The sequence below is a fragment of the Hypomesus nipponensis genome, chromosome 6 (assembly GCF_054491055.1).
Source record: "Hypomesus nipponensis isolate SF chromosome 6, ASM5449105v1, whole genome shotgun sequence".
NCBI classification, from domain to species: Eukaryota; Metazoa; Chordata; class Actinopteri; order Osmeriformes; family Osmeridae; genus Hypomesus; species Hypomesus nipponensis.
Window position 1 is genome coordinate 9,920,677 of NC_140366.1, and position 17,740 is coordinate 9,938,416.

At 50.6% G+C, this 17,740-nt stretch overlaps 1 protein-coding gene across 5 annotated transcripts in view; it reads left to right on the top strand.

Moving 5' to 3' along the window:
- Window positions 1-17,740, top strand: part of utrn (utrophin) — a 125,430-nt gene that overhangs the window by 91,467 nt on the left and 16,223 nt on the right. For 4 of the 5 annotated variants that reach the window (XM_084699246.1, XM_084699249.1, XM_084699247.1 and 1 more), the window contains 10 exons: window positions 892-970; window positions 1,900-1,960; window positions 7,142-7,203; window positions 7,915-7,989; window positions 9,409-9,610; window positions 9,880-9,965; window positions 11,959-12,116; window positions 13,859-14,025; window positions 15,423-15,534; window positions 17,311-17,447. In XM_084699246.1, coding sequence (XP_084555372.1) covers window positions 892-970; window positions 1,900-1,960; window positions 7,142-7,203; window positions 7,915-7,989; window positions 9,409-9,610; window positions 9,880-9,965; window positions 11,959-12,116; window positions 13,859-14,025; window positions 15,423-15,534; window positions 17,311-17,447 — 1,139 coding nt within the window. The remainder of the gene's footprint in view (window positions 1-891; window positions 971-1,899; window positions 1,961-7,141; window positions 7,204-7,914; window positions 7,990-9,408; window positions 9,611-9,879; window positions 9,966-11,958; window positions 12,117-13,858; window positions 14,026-15,422; window positions 15,535-17,310; window positions 17,448-17,740) is intronic. The other variant, XM_084699248.1, reaches the window with a different exon arrangement.

A 17,740-nucleotide genomic window follows, 5' to 3' on the forward strand; every position in this document is an offset into this window, starting at 1 on the left:
CTCAGACACAACAACCCCCTTGATCTGCTGCGGGACCCACTCTGGGTTCGGATCAGGCCTTAGTAGAGCCCCGAGGGGTGGGGGCTGGGGGTGTTGAGGCGGGAAAAAGTTTGAGTGTGCATCTGGGTTCGTGAGCGATATTTGTGTGAGCTCCTATCATCATGGTGTATATGTGTGTGTGTGTGGGTGTGTTTGTGCTGGTTCAAGGTCTTCATGAGGACTGTGTGATGTGTGTCCTTGTCGGGCCCACTGACGTATTGGATCAGAGACACCAGCCCTCCGGGCCTTGTCACAGCTCTGCTGCTCTCTGAATACATCGTCATACATACGTTGTCTGAACACAAGTGTGTGTTTGTGTGCGAGAGAAAGTGTGTGTTTGTGTGAGAGAGAAAGTGTGTGTTTGTGTGAGAGAGAAAGTGTGTGTTTGTGTGAGAGAGGATGCGCTTCTTTGTTATAAAGACAGAGGGGGAGCTCGTTAGTTAGAGAAAAACAAGGAAACTGTTGCCGGTGGACATTTTGGGTCTGTTTTTCAGGCTTCCTGCATTGGGAACTCCTACTGGATTTCTGTGTGTTCGGAGAAACACGTACAGAGACAACGTTGTGGGCAGCCATTTTGTGTCTGTTTCCTGTGTCAAATAAAATGGGTCTTGCCAGACCAGGGCAGAGTAACCTCTAATCATGAGTAACAGACTCACAGTACAGACACACACCTACACACATATTTCTGCTGGATATGAACCTCAGGGTTCCATTATTGAGTATTGAGGTGCTAAAAGTGTGTGTGTGTGTGTGTGTGTTTGTATTATCTGAGTGCGAGTGGATGCCTGAGGGAGACAACAAGGTGTATGATACCTCTGACTGTGTCTCTGTGTGTGTGTGTGTGTGTTGCAGGTGGCAGTAGAGGACAGACTGAAGCTGCTGCAGGAAGCTCACCGAGACTTTGGCCCCTCCTCCCAGCACTTCCTTTCCAGTGAGTAGCCAATCACCATGGCACTTACATACTGTCTGTTTGTTGATGCATGTTGACTCCCGATCCTCGTGTTTCATACAGAAGGTGTAAAGGCTTACTGGCAATCTCACTCAACCCTCTGAATCTCTCTGATGTGTTTTTCTAATTACACATAAATACACCCCTTACGCACACACACCGCAAGCAAGACGTGTGCAGGCAAGGCCCTTTACTGCTGGATAATTCCGGAAATAATTAAGCCTCTCTCCTGACTGGCTCACTTACTCAGTCTCCTCTCTCAGACTGCCGTGGTCATTAAGCACAAAGATAGAGTGCAAGAGGAGGGAATTGGAAAGACTGGACCCGTCGCAGTCTTAGTCAGGTTTTTTTTCCCCCTCCATCCTCCTCATTCCATACTGACGACGGCCTGACACTGAGCCAAGATGGCTGCCTGTCATGTTAAGAGGTCGTTTTTTTAAGGGAGACAACTGAAAGGGCCTGTATGGGCTGGAGTGGCCTCACGTCGTCTCACGTCGTCTGTGTGGGATGCCGTCTCGGATGGACCCTCGTCTCCAGCTGTGGAGATCCCCACCCCTCCACCACACCCCTGACGCGCACGCACAGAGAGAGACGTACATGCTCATGCACAGGCGCACGCTCGCACACACAGTCCACTCCCTCCCATGGGGGCTGCACAGGGACAATGTGATTGGTCGAGGCTGCCCATTCCATTCTGCAGCTACGAGAGGATGTTCACGTCCACAGCTTAACACCTCCCAGGATCTATTATCCAGTTCATTGCAGGAGCGGTTTATTCTGTGAGAGAGAACCCATATGTTGTGTTTGGGAGAACCGTTCTGGTTTGGGTCTTCAGATGATTGTTCTCTCTCTCTTCTCTCTCTCTCTCTCTCTCTCTCTCTCTCTCTCTCTCTTTCTCTCTCTCTCCCCAGCATCCGTTCAGACCCCCTGGCAGAGGGCAGTGTCTCAGAACAAGGTTCCTTATTACATCAAGTGAGTTACTGGTTACTTCAATGCTATTAAGTGCATTTGTGTCTGTGTGTGTGTGTGTGTGTGTGTGTGTGTGTGCCCTCTTCTTTATAAACTAACATTCTAACTCTTGGCCCTTCTTCCTACCTGCCATCTCGTCAACAGTTAGTTATGCATTCTAGAGTTCTCTGTCTTTCTCTCTGTCTCGCGCGCTCTGCCTTTCTGTTTTGTATCTCTCTGTATTTTTCTCTTTCTCTCTCTCCTCACTCTGTTTGCCCTCTTTATCTCTCTCTTTTTCTTTGTCTTCACCCCCCCCCCTCTCTCTCTCTCTAAAATGAGGCCAGATGAGCTGCTTTTGTACCAGGGTGTGTTCTGTAGGTCTAATGAGAGCTCAGCACAGGTGCCTCTCTGCCTCAACCGCCCCCCCACTGGCTGTACCACTCAGCGGCAGAAACAAAACGCCGGGTCGAAAAGACAGGAATAAGAAAAAGGCGGTCGTCGAGGAGAATGAGGGGAGAGGAAAGGACGGAGAGAAAGAGAGAAAGAGAGAGTGGTAGGGCGGGAAGAGAAGAATAAAAGGCTCAGCTGCGGCGGCACTCAGGCCTGCTCTCAGACCGTCACGAGATCCCGACCCACACGGAGAGGGAGAGAGGGCGGGCCAGAGGGAGAGGGGGAGGGGAGACGGAGCGATGTGAAGCCAGAGCTCCAGCCTCGGCAACACCTGCAGTGTGTTTAGCCCGGGAGGGTGCGACCCTGGGGAGGGGGGGGGGAGCGGAGATGAAAGAGGGGCTGCCGACGACGGAGTCAACAACATCTGTCTGTGATCACAGGTGAAGAGCTCGTCTGCAGCCCACCCCCCCCGGCAGACCCCCCCCACACTGACACAAACACACACGCCCACACGCAGGTAAATGTAACACACACACACACTCCCTCGCACATCTAGCGGCACAGCAGGAAGAGAGCATGCGGAAGAGAGAGGGAGGGAGAGAGACCACAGAGGAGAGCGGGGGGGGGGGGGTTAGCCTGTTGAAAACCTCCAAACGGCAGACTCCTTTCATGTTTCTCCAAAATGGTGTCTGCAGCGATCTGCCAAGCCCGCGCCAATATGTCATTGCTGATAAGCACCCCCAAAATCTCCCCCTACAGTGATCCACCCCCCCCCCCCCCCCCTGTGATTAGTGAGCTCCACTGGGGGCCTACTGAGGCCTACAAACTGGGGTGACATTGTAGTGACACAGCGTTATGGGCTTTGATCACATTCATTTTGCGCCGACACCCAATACCCCCCCCACCCCCCCCCCCCCTCTTGCTCATCTCTCTATTTTTTCCCTCCCTCCCTCTCCCTCCTTTCTGTTATTACATTAAACCCTGCCACCCTGCCCTGCTGTGCCCCCTCTCCGTGGGGGTGCTGGGTGGGGGTGGTGGGGGGGGCGATGGCACATCAAAGGGCTTCGCGCTGGGCGCCCTGTCGCCCGGCGGGCCATCGCTCCGCCACACTGATGACCCCGGCCATCTTGGCAGGAAGACTCGGGCAGAAGCTTGTCAAGGAAATATATTGGTCTGTCTCTCTGCCAGAGCCAGCTCTCCATCATACTCCCAAGTGTGTGTGTGTGTGTGTGTGTGTATGTTTTCGTGAGCATTCATGTGGTTGCCCATCAAAATGTCTTTGTTATGCTTCAACTATTACTCATGGAGCTTTTTTAATTAAGATGCTTAGACTCAAAGGGCCGAAAACATTTTTGAAATTCAGAGGAGAGGAATGAAATAATCAAGTTTCGTGCAGAGTAGGGGAAGGGAGGGGAGGAGAGAGGACAGGAGAGGGGAAAAAGAAGGAAAAGAAGGAATTTTAGAATACGCCAAGTGAAAAATGCAGCTACTTATCACACGTCAGTTATGTTTTGTGATAAGTATGGCAGAAGAGTGCTGTAGTTGAAATGTTTGGGCCAAAAAAAAAATTCTGAGTCAGAAATATTTCCCTAATTCAATTTCTCCCTAATATATCCCAACTCACGTTATCAGTCATCGATCACTGATGAATATTCATGAAGGTGCTTCGTGACAAACTCCTTCCTCAGAGAGGCAGCCAGAGAGTGGAGGTACGGATAGAAGTAGAGACAGAAAGATTTTGAAAAGAGAGAGACAGACATGTATTGTTGGCACTCTGGGCAGTGTACACATCTTTTTGTCATGCAATTCAAGCCTTTCTCAATCAAATTCAGAGATGTAGACACGGAAAGAGAGATTGAGAGAAGAAGGGTGAGAGTGGTGAAAAGGAGAAATGCCTTTGATTGTGTGTTTACCCATGTTTTAGCAATGTAAACACCTGTTTGCCATGGAAATTAGGTATTTTTGTCTGGAGAGAGAGAGAGACAGTTGAAGACAGCTGTTCTCCAGACACCACACTATTATTTGCACACTCTTCGCTGCAGTGGCCCAGTAGTGACACTAGTAGTGGGGCCTGGCGCGTTCCAGGCGCTGGTAAAAGCACTCCTGCCCTCCACACCCTTCAGAACAGTCTCAAGTCTGACATCCTGGAGTCTGAGATCCTAGATATCTGTTTCTGAGGCTGTTCCTGCTAATCCCATTCCCCGTTCCTTCAGCCACAACAGCCAGGTTACTTAGAACATTGAGTGTTAAACACTCTGTAATAGTGCCAGACACGTCCATCTCACCAGAGGAAGTCTCAAAGCAGGAAGCTGTGGACGGGAGAGCAGAACTATCTACGATCACCCGCATCCATTACTACCCCCCATCTGTTTCTCATGTCCCTTCTGCGTAGTAAGTGGCCGACCAAACAGGAAATGCCCGAGGACGTGGTCATTATTTGGATGATTCTGAACAACTGTGATTTAGATATTATGTGAAGCTGGGGCTGTTGGAAGTGGTCTAGCTATGTAGTCTTTTTATCGGGCTCGTACAGCCTTACACTCTCCTGCTGCCTTGGTGTAATAAACCTGGATGAAAGAAGCCTCCCTCCCTCCCTCTCTCCCTCTCCACCACATGAATCGTGACGTCGCAGGTCTGGCCGCGGCTGCTTTGCCTGCCTCATTTCCCACCTCCCTTTCCTACGGTGTTTACTCGAGGGTTGGCATTTAATGATGTTTACCGGAGTGAAACGCCGCCAAACGTGCCCTCCTTCACACCGCTAAAACGCCGCCGATCAATGAGCCCTCTGGCTGTCACTCACGCTCACACACAGAGGGACTGAGCGGAGCGCTTGCCCATCGGTTTGGCTGCCCTGCATCCAGCTCTGCCCGACCAGACCTGCCACACGGGCTAGCTCTGAAGCTAGAGCTAGCTTGCTGTTGACATGGAAGGGTACTGGGTGGCCATGGGAGATGGTCCATTGGCACCCAAGTAGAGGGAGAGCGAGGTAGGCAGCTGTACTGGCGAGAGATGCCATGCTACCCGTGACCGTAGCAGTAATGGCAGCCTGGGGATGGTATCTCACCAATGGGTTGTGGGTTGTAACCCTGGGTGAGCTGTCCTCGTTGCTGCCCTCACTGGAGCCCTGGGTCACGTGTTGGTAAAAGGGGACCGGCTTTGATCTGGCCAAATCAAAGCCAAACAGAGGAGCATTTCAAATGAGCGAGATTATAAATGTCTCTTTTTAAACCCCCCACATGTATACACGTGTGTGTACACATGCAGTACACACATAAACAGCACACACACAGTTCTTCTTGTTCTGCCGCTGTCGTCCTGGCCTTACAGATGGGCCCGTTTGTTGTAGAAAGGCGTCGTAAGAAGTCGAGGAAGAACAGAGAGGACAACAGTGAGCCAAAAGAGAAACCCGGCAACTTTCTGGTCCTCATTATGATATTCATGAGCTGTGGAGCGGAGGTGCTGTGATCCATTAGCTATCCTGTGGTCCAGTGTTTGGCTATCGACTGCTCGAGTCTGGCTGGGTGTTTTTTCATCATTGTGTTTCAGCACGGCGGGCTTGTCTTTGAGGTGCCTCAACCTACACACTGGTAATTGTCCTGTAAAATGTAATCCTGTTGTGTTTTATGTCTGGATGGTTGTTACCCAATCTCCTATGGACTGTATGTGTGTTGATTTCAGTGTGTTACTGTAATTGTGTGTGTGTGTTGTGAAAAGGTTATGGTGTGTCGGCATGTGAGAGTGCTTTTTGTGTGTGTGAGAGAAAGAGGGAAAACGGAAAGAGAACGTGTGCTCCGACTCTTCCTTAAACTCTAAAAGCCCTTAACAAAGAGAGCATGAATCACTCTCAGCCATCTTCAAATCCCTGACATGGTCGTGTTATCCACATCCAGCGGGGCGGCGTGTGGGACCGCTTAGCGCTCCCGGCGCCAGCCTTGCAGCCCGCGCTGCCGGCGGACGGATGAATAGGGATGACCACCTGCTGACGGCCGCCCCCTGTAGTCCCACTGCTCCACGGCCCGCGTCAGCACTACACTTCCCAGCATGCACTCCCAGCGGAGCGTCCATGTCCCCACAGTCGGAACACAAACGAAAATGTCCTGAAAACGTCAAGACGCTGCTCTGATTCCTAGCCTGTCATGCGCCCTGTCTCTCCTTCGCTTCCTTTGTTCATTCTCTCATTCTTTCAGTCTTGAAATCTACTGACAGGTAGATTTCCCTGCAGCACAGACGAGCTGAAGGAACTACTTAGCAGGGAACATAACTTCAACAGAGGGAGCGTGGTGTAGCGATGCTGACGAATGCGGCTTGTTTCGTCAGTTCTGGATCTGTGTTTTTTGTTGTTTTTTTGTGCTACTGGAGGTGTTTCTCACAAGCTTAGCTGTAAACAGGATGGAGGCAAGCCATAAACATACTCAACTCTTTTTCGGGGAAGTGTGTGTGTGTGTGTGTAAAGTTGTGTGTGCGTGCGTGGGTCTAGGCATGAATCCGAAATTAGATGAGATGATAGGAAACGAGAGGTGTTTGGAAAAGACTGTGAGTGTGTGGGTGTGTGTGTGTGTAGTTGTTTGTGTCCTAACGGGAGATTGAGCTCTTCCTGTGTGATTAGTATGCTTCGGTGATCATAATGGGATTCCCGTGCAGGGCTTGTATACCTGTACCTCTGATGAAAAGATGTGTCTGGACTGTGATTGCACATGGCAATGGATGTTTATGTGTGTACCCCGTCTCAGTGTGCAAGTGTGTGTGCGTGTTTTCACGTGAAAGAGTGTTTATGTGAAGTGTGTCTAAGTTTATCTCTCCTATTTTGTCTTCCAGTCATCAGACACAGACCACTTGCTGGGACCATCCAAAGATGACGGAACTCTATCAGTCGCTTGGTAAAGCATACACACCCTCTCTCTTTCTCTCTCTCTCTCTCTCTCTCTCTCTCTCTCTCTCTCTCTCTCTCTCTCTCTCTCTCTCTCTCTCTCTCTCTCCCTCCCTCCCTCTCTCTCTCTCTCTCTCTCTCTCTCTCTCTCTCTCTCTGTCCTCTGTGTCTCTGTGGCTCTCTTTACCTCTCATCATCTCTCTCTTTTTCTGGCTCTCTCCCCCTAATCTATATGTCGTTCATTCTAACTTAACACATACACAACACACCACACGTGAAAAGCCCGCACACCTATCTCTCTGGCTGTATCTCTGTCCTTGCTTAACTCAGAGCCACCATTGCGACTCGACCTACCCACACACACATGCCTGTGTCTCCGCACCATAGCAGCCAACAGCTTGACTCTTCTTTAACAAGCCGCTGCAATAAGCAACGAAACTCAGGGAACGTTTTCTGAAGGCCACCACTGATCAAATAGACCCTAACTCCTCCCAAGGGGCAGGACTCTCTAACCCAATTAGCAGGCAGCCTCAGCCCCCCCCCTGTGCAACCACCGCCTCGATTAAAACACTTATTTTACTCTGACAGTGTTATGTCATCTGGCTCTGCCCTGCTGGTTATGTTATACCCATGTGTCACTCCTCTATTCTCCTTCCCGGCTGATTGGTTCTCTCCCTCCGCTCTCCTTCTCTCCCCCCCTCCTCCCTGCGTCCGCCTGCAGCAGACCTGAACAACGTGAGGTTCTCTGCCTACAGGACGGCCATGAAGATCCGCCGGCTACAGAAAGCACTGTGCTGTGAGTTCACACACACACACACACACACACAAATGCACACAAAACACTTATTCCCACCAGTTGTTTTTGCGGGGGTGACAAACCCCCTGTGCTTCCAATTGGGTTTTTCCAGAAGGAGAGCAGATGCTCTCGTAGAGTCGGCCCCAGGCAGCGTTGTCATCCCTGTCTGGGGCAGAGCCAACACAGCTCACCTGTCTCTCTGGGTAGAGCAGCACGCAGCTAACTCACCTGTCTTTCTGGGTAGAGCAGCAGAGACTTGTAGCTGGTTCTCCATCCAGCTGTTTATGGCTGAAATCAAACCCCAACAGAACTGCTTACTCTTTCTCTTCTACTTTATCTGCTTCGAGTTGTGGTTGTTTGGGTTGGATGAATGCTACCTGAATGTGTGTGTGTGTGTGTGTGTGAAGGGAGGTTGTAGTTCTGGGGCAGTCAGTACAGCAGAAGATGTGTTTGAACATTAATGAGTTCATGATAGTCTAGGTGTTTCGGTTCAGATTGAAATGAGCTGTTTTGTGTTTGATGGGAACCTTAGACTTTCCAAGTGGTTTGGCTCGGGGTTTCAATTACACCTACTAGATTAGCAGGCACCACCCAGAGCACTGAAACAGATCAGCTTTTAATAGTTATTAAGCTGGGTGTGTGTTTTGCCCCAAAGTGTGTGCGCCTATAGGCGTGTGCGTATGTGTGCAAGAAGTAGACTGCAGCTCCTTTTGGTTTGAACTACTCCGTTTTTCTTTGTTAGACACACACACACTGCGGGGGTATTTAACTGCTAATTAAGTGACGCCTGTGCCAGTAGGCTGCCGCCGCTTCAGAGCTGTCGAACGACTTGCCGTCGGCGTGGCGGCGTCTTGTCGTGTGAGTAGGTGCAGGTGTTGAGGTTCAGGGGCTGGTGAGGAGTACACGAGGGTGGAGGAGTAGAGACTGGTGGAGTCCAGAGGGTAGGGAGAGGAGGGGAGCTCCAGAGAGTGACAGAGGGCGAGCGGAGGAGTGATGAGGGGGCCTGAGGCCTGACACACATCAGGGGTCCGCTGCAGCTGGAGCCCCACCCGGGAGTGGGGGCACGCAGGGCCGAGTCCCTCACGCACTCTCTCACACTGGTCCTTACCCCGCACATTATTAATCAGTGAAGCTTTGTGTTTCTCCAGTAATTAGTAGACTCGTTCTCGATGTCTTCTGGTTCTTTTGATTCGGTTCTGGCTCAAGCGGTTAGGTTGGTGTGTGCGTCCATGTGTGTGTGTTTGTGGGAGGGGGGGTGTTTTGTTGTGTGAAGGTTGCCTTTCAGTTTTTTGTGGGTTGTGGCCGCAAAGGGGTTTATTAGCCATTCTGGATCAATTGCTTACTTGTCTCACTCTCTTTCTCTCTCTCTTATTCTCTCTCCCTTATTCTCCCTCCCTCCCCCCCCACCCCCCCCCACAGTGGACCTGCTGGACCTGAGTGTGGCCCAGAACACCTTCGAGCAGCACAAGCTCACCCAGAATCCCCAGCTGCTGACGGTGCCGGAGGTCATCAACGTCCTGACGTCCATCTACGACGGGCTGGAGCAGCAGCACAAGGACCTGGTCAACGTGCCGCTGTGCGTCGACATGAGCCTCAACTGGCTGCTGAACGTCTACGACACGTACGGACACACACCACACACACGCGCACAAGCTCTGTCGCACACACGCTCTGTCGCACACACGCTCTGTCGCACACACGCTCCCACAGCCTGGTCAACGTGTGTCGACACAGGCCTCATCAGTATGCTCAAGGGCCACGATGACACACACACACACGTACGCACACAAACCCAGCAGGTGAACTTGTCCCTGACTGCGCCACATCTACGACGCGTGCGAACACACACGTTTAACATTCACTGTGTATGTGTGTGTGTTTCCCCTGCAGTGGTCGAAGCGGCAAGATCCGTGTCCTGTCCATGAAGCTAGGACTGCTGTCCCTCTCCAAGGGACACCTGGAGGATAAGTACAAATGTAAGCACCGATCACACACACCCCAGCACACTACTCACACACTGACACACACACACACACACTTCAGTCTGTCGCTCTCTCTCACACACACCGTCTACAACCTCTCTCTCATACATATACGCACACACACACACACACACACACTTCAGTCTGTTTCTCACAAACACACATTCTTCAAGACAGAAACAATTATAAACCCCAATAGAATAGCACGCCAAATACATGGGTCCCTTACCAGACTGATAGTTCAAAGACAAGAGACACACACACTCACAAACACACACACCTTGAAACTATCAGTCTCTCCATGACCCGACTCTTTGCCAACATATCCCTCCATGCCCTCCTCTACACAGTAATCCCAGCAGTATTACCCATGGTGCAGTGTGGTTGGACTGGTATCAGAGAACAGGCTGAATGGGCCATCTAATTGGATGAGAGACCTCCCACTCGCTACAGATTCTATTTATTGGATTTATTCATTTCTAGTTAATTCCAGGGATTAGGCAGGGTGCACAGAGCGACCACTGTGGGGACGGGCCCTGTCACTTTCAGGAAACACTCGTCCTGTCCTCTCCCTGCTCCCTCCTTTTCTTTAGCGTCCCTCCCTCCAGTCGCCCCCCCCCCCCCCCCCCCATCTCCTCTCATCCTGGTTTACGTCCTTGTTTGGTGTTCCCCTTCCTCCTGTCGCTTGCATACTTCTGGTTCTTTGCCTATTCCCCCCTCCACCCCCCCCCCCCCGTCTATCTCTCTCTCACATCCCCTAGTACTTCCTCCTATCCTGCATTTACCAATCCACCACCAGCCTTTCCCCCCTCCTTTTCCTCCATCCTTACCCCCAACCAGCCCACTCCCCCTCCCCCCACGTGGTGCCTGGTCTCGTCACTGAGCCTATTCGTTCCACTGGCACTTCCTATTAGTCTTCCTGGGAGATCATGCACGCTTGGACGACTCTCCCACTTTAGGCTCCCATTGGCTGTTGGCTTCAGCCACGGACACACAGGGCGCGCATGTACGCACACCCGCGCGCGCACACACACACACACGCATGCATGCGCACACACTCACTCATTATTACTGACGCTCAAACTCGCAGAGAAGCCAGCTATAATACACAAATTGACAATGTGATACTTTGTCTCTAACTGTGGGTGCTGTCAGAGAGCCAGTGGAAGTTCTGCAGTTGGGATCCTTATGGAGGGTTTGTGAAGGCGTTAGAAAGGGGGTAGGACTGTATAAAGGAGATAAGGCTGTATATAGGTTACATGAAGGGAATAGTGTAGGTGAGGGAGCAGAATGATATATTAGGAGCTTGTGGAGGGGATATGATAGGGGTAGTAAGGGTGTATAAATGGTGTAGGAATGTTATACTAAGGTGTGTATATCTCTGATCAGGTGCATTAGAAGGAAGGGGAAAGTTAGTACTGGGGATATAAGAACACTAACGCATGCTATGTATCATAGAGCTGTCGTCGTAGCTGAACTTAATGCAGGCTGACAGCAAAGCCAACACACACATGCAGGCACACACACACATACGACCATCAAGAGCCATTACTCCTCCACTAACAAGAGCTGACACCAAGGGAGGGGCTCCGAAGGAGATCAAAGTCATCACCCGGCAGAACAAACCTCTCCCTTTTCCACCTCTCCCTCCCTCTCATTCTCTTTCCCTCTCTCGCTCTCTCGCTCTCCCTATCTCTCTCTCTCCCCTCTCCCTCTTCTTCTTATTGTCTGAGCATTAACGCTGACAGCATCTTGTCAGCAGTCAACTAGATTGCAGCATTTCCTATTAAACAGGGTTTCTCAATGTTTTCCAGTGTGTGTGTGTGTGTGCCTGGTATTATAAATACAGATATGACAGCTGAAAGCTGTGTGTGTGTGTTTTTTGTTAATGCCCCATCTCACCATAGACATTTACTATTTACATAGATGAGACACTATTTATTTATGCGTTTGTCTCCCTTCTCTCCCCCCCCCCCCTTAATCTCAGACTTGTTCAGTCAGGTGGCGTCGCCGGGAGACACGTGTGACCAGAGGCAGCTGGGTCTGTTGCTGCACGACGCCATCCAGATACCACGGCAACTAGGGGAGGTGGCGGCCTTTGGCGGCAGCAACATAGAACCCAGTGTCCGGAGCTGCTTCCAACATGTACGTACACACACACACACACACACACACACATTCTAACGTTCACACAGGCCTACATGCCACTGACTTATATACACTCACACACACACACACACACACAAGCATTCTAACTTACACACATGCTTACATGGCACTGAGTTATATACACACACACACAAGCATTTGAAATTTACTGATCCACTCTCACTCCTGAAGGAATATGCAAATTTGACACACACGCACACACGTTCTAACTTGACACCAGAACAATTTGGCCAGCTTTAGGAAGCTATTTTGACCCACTGTGTCAGATGTGCTATGTAACGGGACATTACATATTAAATCTTCCTGTGACATACTGTACTATGTTCTGTGCCAACTGAGCAGGGAATATGTCAGTCTGTTTCCTGTCCCCTAGTGTTTTACTGCTGGCCACCCAAGCACTTTCCCCGGGTTTATGTCTTGGTGGCGCTCCCTTTTAATGACGTTTTCATCCCCGAGTTCACGCATACATTTTTCTCTTTTTCCCTGAGTCATGTTTCCCCTGTCATAAATTCCGTCTTTGCCGGCATTAAATTAGGAAGTCATAAATTGGCTGGTGATTTCTGCCGTCTGCCTCCCAGAATAGACTGTGTAGCGGGGCTGACATTGGGAATGTCAGCCCGGTTTTAACAACACCGTTTAGAGAGCTGGAGCACTCAACTGTTACCCCTCCAAACCCTCCCTCCATCGCGACCCCCCCCCTCTCTCCATCTCCCTCTCGCTCTCCATCTTTTCTGGCGTTCCATCTTCGTGCGTCTCCGCTTAGTGACTTGGAGCCGCGTGTCTCGATGTGGGCGGCGGCGCGTTTGGCGAGGGACGCGCACGCGCACGGGTGCTCCTCCGCACACGTGCAGACGCGGCACACCCCCCTCCTCCCGCCTCACCTCTGTTCCCTGGCCGTCCAGGGCCAGTCACCGAGGAGCTGGGACTTAGTTCATTGGTTTAATAGGGCTGTAATGAACCTGGGTCGGACCATAAATATGGCCCCCTTTACTGCCTCGCTCTCTTTCACTCTCTGTTCTGTCTTTCTCTGTCCCTCCCTCCAGCTCTCTCTCTCTCTCTCTCTCACTCTATCTCCAGCAGTAATTGATTTGTAAGTGGCGTAATTCACCTTGCAGACGACCCAGAGAGAGGGGGGGGCTGGAGGGGGGGGTGGACTTAGGGAGGGAGGGATGGATGGAGAGGAGGGCAGGTGCAGCCGTCTCTGCTACGTGGCCTGACACTTCGGCACCCGGGTTTTGTGATACGTTGTCTGTCTGTGTGAGAGAGGGATCTTTGGAGCTCAAATGACATCTGTTTGGCATTTAGCCCTGAGCAAGATGCTCAGCTAGAGGTCAGGCCTCCTTGCTCTCTCTCTGTCTGTTTCACACGCACACACACACACACACACAGTGTGTGAACTCCCAACCCGAGTTCCAACTTCGGAATGTTTACACACTGCCCTTCTCAGTGGCTGCGAAAACTGAAAGGTCAGGAGCGGGTGTGTTTTGGACTAACAGCCGATGCGAACCGATCTAATGACCTCCATAGCCTCGAGAGCTGCACAGATATCACTGTGTGTGTGTGTGTGTGTGCCTCTGTGTGTGTGCCTCTGTGTGTGTGTGTCACTCTCTCTGGGTTTGTGTGTGTGCTCTTGCATAGCACTTTAACAGGAAACAATATTGCCGCGGCTGAGAGACAGATTTCATCAGACCCCCCCCCTCTCCCCTTCCTGTCTGCAGGTGACCAATAAGGTGGAGCTGGAGCCCAGGCAGTTTGTGGATTGGATGAGGCTGGAGCCCCAGTCCATGGTGTGGCTCCCTGTTCTCCACAGGGTGGCGGCCGCGGAGACAGCCAAGCACCAGGCCAAGTGTAACATCTGCAAGGAATGTCCCATCGTAGGGTTCAGGTACACACACACACACCCTATCATATTGGCATGGTAAATGATAAACCAGGGGTTTGTTTTTGGTTGAATTTGCACGCACAAAGGCAGTCACAGTTGCTTGTGCACGCACACACAGAGAGTCACACAAAGGGGTCCTAGCGTGCGGGTCTCCCAGGTAGAGCAGAAAGGCCAGGCGTGCTCTGGAGGGCAGGCATTTATCTAAATGTCAGACGCCGATACACCACTGACTAAATACCATGTGGAGGTCTTAAAATCACACACACACACTCACTTTTACACACACACACACACACACACATTTTCAGACAAAGAGGTGTCCTCTGAGAAAACAGGTAAAACTGTCTCTCTGATGCAGAAAGCGCAGCACTCACACTCCCTCAAATGGTTTGTAATCTCATGCACACACACACACACACACACACACACAACACCCTCATACACACTGTTACACCCCAATCCGCACACACAGCGGGCATTGGGCTCTGATGGTGTGGCCTCAAATGACTAGCAGACCCTCGCAACAACATGGTATTAGGTTAGCATGGTAACTAATGGTGTTCCTATTAAAACCAGTTTGAGACAGGAAGGGAAGGGAGAGCGGGAAGGAGGGGTGAAAAGCAGAGGGAGGGAGAGAGGGGAGAATATTGGGGGTGAGACAGAGAGAGAAGGAAGGACAGAAATGCCAGCAGACATTTGACAAAACGCCACACTCCTGTCTCCTGTCAGTGATCGATTACAGGGAGAGAAAGGGGGAGGAGGGGCGGGGGGGGAGAAAGGAAAGGGAGGGATGAGGTGCCTAGCTCCAACTTTAAAAGTTGGCTTCGAGAGAGACAACAGGAAGTGCCGTGCTAGCGAGCAGTCCTCTCTTCGCAGGCCTGATTATAACCACGGATCTTGTGGCTGAGTCATTCATTAGCGCCCGCCCTCCTGACTTCCTGTTTGAAGGTTAATGAGATGTCGCGCTCATGTAGCAGTATGCTCCTTGTCACGGCGTAATGGTGCGTGTGACTGTCGGGCGAGGGTGGGAGCAGTGTGGGGGTGGGGGTGGGGGGGGGGAGGGTATTGGGGAGGTGGCGCACCCCTGTGATGTATGGCTACTTCTCACAGTGCATCCGTCTGCTCAGCTAACCTTCAGCAGCAGGGGAGGAGAGAGGGGGAGGGCAGAGGAGAGGACAGGACAGGGAGAGAGTGTTATGTTTGAATTGTCGCTGTCACAGTCGAGGCCGACACTTGTCACCGGCTTGTCTCCGATCTTGTCCTCACACGACAATGTGACGGGGCGCTTTTAGGTGCACATTTTTGGAACGTTAACTGAGATGTCCCTCTCTCTCCCTCTGTACTTGTCTCTCTCTCCTTCCCCCTCTCTCCCCCCCCCCCCTCGTTCTCTGTTTCTGTAGGTATCGCAGTCTGAAGCACTTTAACTATGATGTGTGTCAGAGCTGCTTCTTCTCTGGGCGCACGGCCAAGGGCCACAAGCTCAACTACCCTATGGTGGAGTACTGTACGCCGGTAACTTGGCCACACACACACACTGAAACACACACACTCACTGTCATTACTGCTCATCTCTCATCTCCACTGCACACACATGCCCATAATCAAAGGCAGTACTGTATGCGCACACACACACACACACACACGTACGCACATAAACACACACCTCTCTCGGTCGCAGCTAGTTAGCTGCAGCATTCGTTCTCACTTGACTTCCAGGTTTCAACTCTTTGACACACATTCCAATAGCCTGAAACAGACTCTGCGTTCATTCACACGGGCACGCACACTCTCGCCCTTGTCTCTAAATATTTCTCTCCAAATCGCTGATTTCTCATACTTGTCTCGCTGTCAACGTCTTCGGTGACTCCAACTCAAATTGGATCCAACTGAACGAACAGTAAAATACTTCTGTTCTCTGGGCTGGTAATAACGTCTGAGAGAAAAGCTATATTCCCCATCCTAAGAAAGGGGGGGAGCGCAAGGGAGAGATGGATGGATTTAGTGTTATAAAGGAGAAGCTTGGGATTTGAATAAATTGAACAGTATTCTGTTATTAGATTAGCATTTCTCAGGCACAGTTGTGGTTTTGCAGAATGTAATATTGCAGAATGTCACACTTCGAATATATAAATACTATATATTCTGTGATTTTTTCTTTCAGTCTGCAAAGTACTGAGCATTGAATTGACGCACCCAGATCAAATGAACACATTTCCCTTCTATATCTCTTGAGAGGATGATGCTCATATAAATACACACCCCTGACAGGTGCTGTTGACCACAGCCAGTTTTATTAGAGGCTAAAGATCGATATGAGGAACAACAATATGGCCGCCATGGGAGTCGTTCCAGCCACATTATCTTCTCTCATATCAGGGCCAGAGCTGGTTATTTTATCTTCACAATATTGCTTTTTCATTTTGGGGTTATTGCTTTATTTTATTGCAGTTTTATAGTTCTATCTGAGTGAATGATATAATTTATAGATAAGACCATTTTCTTTATTGATGTTACATACTCTCTAGGTTGCTGTATGATAAGGAAGGGTGAAGCATGGCTGTGGACTGTTCCATAGAAGGGAACTTGTTTGGTGTGACTGGTCTCCTGAGTAGGATTCTGAAGACTTCGCTTTGGTTCTTTGCCCCAATACCTTACCAAAGCACCCTCCTTTCCATCTCTCTCTCTCTCTCTCTCTCTCTCTCTCTCTCTCTCTCTCTCTCTCTCTCTCTCTCTCTCTCTCTCTCTCTCTCTCTCTCTCTCTGTCTGTCTCTCTGTCTCTCTCTGTCTCTCTCTCTGTCTCTCTGTCTCTCTCTGTCTCTCTCTTTCTCTCTTTCGCTCTCTCTCTCTCGCTCTCTCTCTTTGTCTCTCTCCCTCTCCCTCCCTCTCTCCTTCAATCTGGTAGTGTGGAGTGTTCTCCTCATGCCGACACATTCAGTTTGGCTGTTTTAGTTAATAACCCATATGAACTCAGTAGGTAGGTTCATTTGGCATCTGTCTGCAAGAAGACTGTGTTTGTATTTGTCATCTTGTCAGATCGTGTGTGTGTGTGTGGAAGTGAAAGCGCTCCCATTAGTCGTCTGAGCCCTCTGCAGACCATCTCTGCTCTCAGCAGGCAGCCTTGGTGATTTGTCATTTGCTTGCGAAGCAGAAGCCTCCACTTTTGGAGAATATGTGATATGCTAATGTTAATTATGCCATTAATAAGACACAGCTTTTATAACGCACTCAAAGAACAGACAAACACACTGACAGAAACACACACACCAACCCTTTTTCTCTCTGTTTCAGACTACTTCAGGGGAGGACATGCGAGACTTCACCAAGGTGCTGAAAAACAAGTTCCGCTCCAAGAAGTACTTTGCCAAGCACCCTCGACTCGGCTACCTCCCTGTCCAGACTGTTCTAGAAGGAGACAACATGGAAACGTGAGTACTGAGGGACTACATACACACACTCACACACACCCACACACACACACCTGTCCAGTCTGTGATTTACCCTCTGTGCTTATTTACCTGTGTGCACCGCGGCGTTTAGTGCGTGCCCCCTCTCTCCACACTCGTATATCTGCCCTCAGCGGAGGGCTGGGGCGAGCGATCGAGGAGATTTACGGCGCGCGCCCACCCTCTCATAAATCCCGTGTAATGGTGTTTAACTAGCGACACATTATGCAGGTGCTCCCAGCCAGGTGGCCAATGGCCCCTCTGGAGATGTAAAT